The 6,556-nt window shown below is 30.6% G+C and overlaps 1 protein-coding gene across 1 annotated transcript; it reads left to right on the top strand.

The window, feature by feature from the left end:
- Positions 2,669-5,901, top strand: LOC107631453 (MLP-like protein 423). The gene is made up of 2 exons (XM_016334901.2): positions 2,669-2,992; positions 5,516-5,901. The coding sequence occupies exons 1-2, from the start codon at positions 2,800-2,802 to the stop codon at positions 5,791-5,793; spliced, it is 471 nt and encodes a 156-aa protein (XP_016190387.1). The 5' UTR covers positions 2,669-2,799; the 3' UTR covers positions 5,794-5,901.

Genomic DNA, 6,556 nt, shown 5'->3' with positions numbered 1-6,556 from the left:
GCTCCTCATTGCCTCGCCGCTGTTCCTCGCCGCCTCGCCGCCTCTGCTTCTTGCTTCTTGCTTCGATCTCTGTTTCTGCTTCTTCTGCTTCTGTATCTTCTGCTTCGTCTTCTACTTTCTGCTTCTACTTTAGTGCTTCTGCTTCTGCATCTTCTTTGTTGAAGCTGGATTTGATTTGTTGAATCATTGTTGGTTTTGTTCTTGTTTTGATTTCTGAATTGTTGTTGATTGATTTTGTTCTTTTTTTATTTCTGAATTGTTGTTGGTTTTGTTGAATCTGGTTTTTGTTCTTGTATTTTTAATTTGTTAATGAAAGAAGTTGCTGTTGTTTGGTGTTCTTGGTGTTGGTGGTGGTGGTTGTGGTGGTGGTGGTGGTGGTGGTGGTGGTGTTGTTGGTCTTGGTGTTGGTGTTGGTGTTGGAGGAGGTAATTGTGCTGATAGTGGTGAGGGTATTTTTGTCCAAAAAAAATTAAATGGATGATTTTAATACGAAAAAAGGATGATTCTAAATCAGAAATTACGTTGGGAACAATTTCGATTCTGACCCTCAACGTTAGAGACCAAAACAATACTTATCCCTAATATTAATCATCTCTCTTTAACTTTGAGTTTGAATAACCCCATCAATTCATTAGAAGAGTAAAATAATTTCTGTAAATCACAATAATTTTTACAAAAATTCCATTTTGTTATTTCACCATTTTCTCCCCTAAACTGCCAAATCCTTTAGTCTTTTCCAGTCCCAAAAGCAAAAAGATTGAAAAGAGAATATTAACCATTGAATCAAATGTTCTTTGACCACACATGTGTATGATTAATCCTCTTAATTATTTATTAATGATTGCAAGGGAACATTAAAAGTTAAAACCATAAATTTTCACTATAAATGAATTAATTTCAAAAAAAAAAAAAAGTTTCCGCTCTCCAAAATCTATTTCTCAATGATACATATAACTTATCCAACCAAATTAGCGGCTAAAAGATTTGTGGTGGTTTAACGTGACAAATTTGATTCAAACCCAACGTTGATTTGTTTAAATTAGAATTTTCCCTGATTCACACATTTTTCTGGCAGAATAGATTGATAATATTGTTTTAAGCAATTAATGGTTAATTCTAAGCAAGAAAATGAAGTTAAAAATTTTAATTTACTCTAATTGGCTATATGATTATCCAAATTCTGGTTATAAAGATGATTAGTATTAGTTATGATAAATTAATCAATTTTTTTAATAATTATAAAATATGTCATAGAAGATAATAAATCATTTATTTATTGAGTAAATAGCCAAAATCGTCCCTGAAAGATACTCCGATCTCTATTTTAGTCCTCGAAAGATAAAGTTAATCGAAATCGTCCCCGAAAGATACACGATTAGTCACGTTAATCCTTCCGTCAGTTGGATGATGACGTGTCACGTTAATTGCCACGTGGCATATGATGATATGGGGGGCTAATGCCACGTGTCACAAGATGATTGGTTGACGTGTCAGCTTAGTAACACCCAGATAAGTGACACGTGGCATGCCATGTGGCATTTGACATGTAAAAAGTTATTTATAATCAAAATAGTCCTTGAAAGTTCAGACGTAAGCCATTTTTATCTCTGAAATTTTAAAAATTAATCAAATTAGTCCTTATATAATTTTTTTTATTTTTTCTTGATAATATTAAATTTAAAATATTTTTTGATACTACTAATTTTAATAGAAATGTAATTGACAATCAAAAAATTAGTAATTATATCTTTTCTTCTTAAATATTTTTTCAATAAAATTATCTCTTTCCTTTAATTTTTGCCAAAATCTCTCTTATTCTTTTCTATTCTAAAACATTTTTCTTACAAATTTAATTGGTTTTGTTTATTATTCATAATGACCTGAACTAGAACTTAAATAATTCGGCAAAGCACATTAAATAAACTAGCTAAGCATATAACAGCTAAAGGCAAAGCAATATTGGTTATTACTACTGCATGTGTAAATCAAATAATGTATGTTAATAAAGTTTGACAAATATCATTTTCTTATTTTGATTATTACATTTGAATGAATTTCTTTTTAAAAAGAATTGTTCAACAAGCTAGAGATTATTATTCATTATGGTTGAAATATAAATTACATAAAATAAAGATTCCTCTAGTACATATATACTCAAGATACTTGATTCATAGTCATTCTTTTTAAGGATTTAAATTCTTTGTTCTTCTATAAATAATCCTATAAGTGATATGATTTGCAATGAATAATTTTAGTACATCACTTAATAAGTAATTAATCTCGCAAGCTAGAATTAAGAATTTCAACATAATTATTATTAATTTGTGATGACATGGTGTATCTATGTGAGTGTATATATAAATGTAAAGTCAAACCTCTTACAAAAAATAAAAAATGTTTGGTCATATTGAAATCCTTTGGGAAACTGAAACATCTCATATTTAGCGTTGAAAAAATAATTTATAGAAGAACAAAAATTTACTTGGTGCTATATACATTAAAAAATATTTATTTGAAAAATCTTCTATGGGTACTTTTTATAATAATTTGTATTTTTTTTATAAATAATTGTACAAGTGACATAGTTTTGTATGATTAATTTTTATATTTAACCCTATAAATTATAGTAACTAACCTTATCGCCCGGCTGCTAGCTCTTCAATTATGCGTCACACTATGTTTGGGAAAAGGAACTACTTCTTATTAATTTTAATTTTGTTCTGAATCCATGCATTTTTTCTCTTTATATATTTGCACCATTTTTGTACTAGCATCTCATACCATAATTCAATGTAAGCTATGGCTGCTAGCGTTGGAAAGCTTGAGGCAGAAACTGAGGTAAAGTCCAATGCAGACAAGTTCTGGGGTGCTATTAGGGATTTTGTAACCATATTCCCTAAGGCCTCACCAACTGATTACAAAAGCATTCAAATTCTTGAGGGTGATGGCAAGGTTGTTGGCTCTGTCTACACAACAATTTCAGGAGATCAAGGTCCGTAAAGTTTTATTTTTCTTAGATTAATTTTTTACAAATAAATACTTATATTATTTCTTAAAAAATTTTAAATTGGATGTATTAGTTGTTAATAAATTTTTATTCTTTATATACCCATGTTGTTTCTTAAAACATTTTAAATTGAACGTTTTGATTCTCAATACATTTTTATTCTAATAAGTCTTTAAGAATTATCGGCCGAGTCGATTAGCTTAGTCTCTTCGTTATATTGTTTTGAAGGAAATTAATTTGTTTTACATAATTATTTTATAATAAAATTTGTTATGAACTTTTATTTTATTTTAATTTGTATATTAAAAAAAATATATATATGTTAAATTTGTGTTTGTTTATTTGAATTGTATTTGATTTGATACATTTGATTAAATTGTGTTCGATTTTATTATGGTTATATTGTGTTATTTTTTATTTTTTAAAATTTAATATTCATGAATACCTTCAAATATCTCCCTTCGCAGAGGAAAATAAGTGATAAAAAAGGATAAAAATAAAAAAATATTTTACTAACACTACAGGACATGAGGAGAATAGCGACGGTTTAATTGCCAAATTGTGACGGTTTTGAACCGCCGCTAAACAGGTTGAACAGGATCCACAACGCATAAAGGTGCGGAGTCATATTTTGCGTCAAACAGTTTAGTGGCGGTTTATAACAGCCGCAATTTGTTGAACCGGATTTACTGAAATTTATTTGCGGCGGTTTTAAACCGCCGCTATTTGTTGCTTGGATTCTTATGAACTTTATTCGAATTTTTTATTTTTTTATTATATTTTATAAATTTTTTTATCTTTTTTATTTAAAGAATATTATACTTTTTTTTCCCTAAAATTCTGCACCATGGAAAAAAAAACTCATGAATATTTAACTGCAAAGCAAACTAACATTTCTATTTTAATAATGTCAATAAAGCATTTCAATAGTCACCCAAAAAGGTAAAGTACTTGGCTAATAATTAATGCTGCATAGTTAACATAAACAAAATATATACTGAAAATCAAAGTATCATAAATCCTAATTTCTATTTTTCACCATATTCGTCCAAAGAATTCATCCGTGCAGCAATGTCTGGAGGCAGCTTCCCACATTGTTGTTGGACCAGATAACTCAGCACACTCTCTATTGCCTGCCTCTTCGTTTTCTCTACTGCTAATTCATCCTCCATTGCTTTTCTCTTCAATTTTTCGGTCGTCACCTCCGCCTATAGTGCACACAGCATCCTTTGGACCTCCTCTACTTGAGCTCTATCCACCGGCAGCTGCGAACTCGGACGGAAGAGTTGACTTGGTGTCGGCCCATATCTATCCCACGCACTCTACCCGGGTGCTCTTTACCGAGAGCTTGGGCAAGGGAATAATTTTCTGACAACATTCTTGTAGATTCATCCAGCTGCTCAATCTCAGATATTTTTTCTTGCAGGCATAAATAAAATTACACAATCACACTAGGCTAATAGCATGCTCAAGATATTTTAATAACTAAACCCAACATGTTGCAGCATAAATGATTAAGTGTACTCACACCAATCCTCCGAGCTTCTTCATGTATATAGCTGCCATCAGATCTTTTGTGCTTTAGGATCCATACTTTTCCCTTACCAACTCTCCTCCCTTGTTTTTGTGACCGTGACAATACAATTTATGCCATGAATTTTATTTCTTTAAATTTTTTCAATACTTCAAATATTGTTTTACTCTATGAATAAATCAACACTAAATGCCACTCAATACTTGATTAGAAATTTATATTACCTCTTCTTCCCTTACCCTAGCCAAGCTTTTAGAACCGTCAGTATGCGTGTAAAGTTGCTTCTTTCGATTCAGCGCGTTTTGCTTGCACTTCGCCTATTAAAAATTAACAGTAAGTTTGAATTCAATAAAGTAATAAATATAGCTATGTAGTATATATATATCCTACATTACAAGAGACTCAAAATAATGGGGCAGTAAGTATAGTAGTGTGGAAATTGAATAAACTGTACGTACTCTTAATTTAAGCATTGCTTTAACAAGAACAATAGTTATATGGATGCAGTCCCTATTTATATATAAGAAGTTAACAATATTATTGTATTTTTAATATGCAAATGCAACCCCTAACTCTCACCACAACTAACGAAAAAAAGCTTTAGCAAGCATGTGTGAGATAGCTTTAGCAGGCATGTGTTATAATATCAGTAGATGGTTTGGGGTACGGTTAACGGCGGGCTTAGTGGGTTCGATACAAAAGTAGGTCGATTTGGCGTCGGAAGGCTAATTTGGAGATGAATCGCAGCAATCCACCCTAAGTTGCTGCGGTTTGTGACTCCGTAGGAAGTTTGGCGCAGGCATCCGCCGCGTCTGTTGTAGTGTATAAAGAGTGATTCTACTCAATAACTTGTACTAAATAAAAATTTATTAAAAGATCAAAGTATTTGATATGAAATTCTTTAAAATATTTTGTCTTCTATTTAAACAGTGGATATAAAAAGAATAATTATCTACGCTTTTTTCCTCTTGAAGGAAATGAAGCTGTGAAGACGGTGACAGAGAAGATTGAAAGTGTTGATGATGCAAAGAGGACAATAATTTATAGTGTGATTGATGGGGATCTTCTCAAGTACTATAAGCGTTACAAGGGATATGTGAATGTAACACCAAAGGGAGATGATAATGGAAGCTTGGTGAAATGGTCGTGTGAGTATGAAAAGGCTAGTCAAGACGTTCCTGAACCTAATTTCATGGCAGAAGCTGCAATCAACACCTTCCTAAAAGTTGATCACTACATTCTAAACGCATAATCCTTTGAAGGGCTTCTACTTCTATGCATTATAGTAATTGGGTTATACATTAATGATGAATGATTAATGAAATACTAATATAAAAATAAGAAAAATGCTAAGTATATATATTATTATTATAGATGAAATACATCATTGGCTCACATTTCATTTGTTCGGTGGAATCTGAATTTAACTGGATGAATGAAATGTGTGCCTGATAAATAATTTTTATTTTGTAAATTATTTGTTTTTATAATAAATAAAATAGAAAAGAGTTTGAAATATAAACAATGGATTCTAAAAGGTACATGGAGCTCCAAGCAAGAGATTTGAATAATTTCTTCTCTGTGAATTATTCATATTGAAAAAAATAGAAAGAATGTTAGAGGAGTAAAAAGCGTTTATAGTAAAGAGTAGAAGCTCTCATAATTTTTTTTTTTTTTTTAGTGAAGACTTGCTTGTTTATTAAAAATTAAAAATGTATGAGGGATTTAGCACCATTATAATGCATAAAAGTATGAAATTAAAATTGCATGCCCATTATAGCAACGTATACACCTTATCTCCTTCAGTAAAACAAGCAAGCAAATAAATTAAAAGACATGCATGGTCACAAATAAAACCACTTTATTTACAATTTATGGTGATTTATTTTCCCTTTATATTTATATGAGAGTATAGAATCATTGGCACTAGGTCATAGATTTTTTTAAATCTAAAAGTTGGTTACGGGTTCGTCAAAATATTTTTTTTTTTAAAAATAATTTATTTTTAATTTAGA

Source organism: Arachis ipaensis, chromosome B03, assembly GCF_000816755.2.
Source record: "Arachis ipaensis cultivar K30076 chromosome B03, Araip1.1, whole genome shotgun sequence".
NCBI lineage: Eukaryota > Viridiplantae > Streptophyta > Magnoliopsida > Fabales > Fabaceae > Arachis > Arachis ipaensis.
This window is presented reverse-complemented; position numbering and strand designations above follow the sequence as displayed.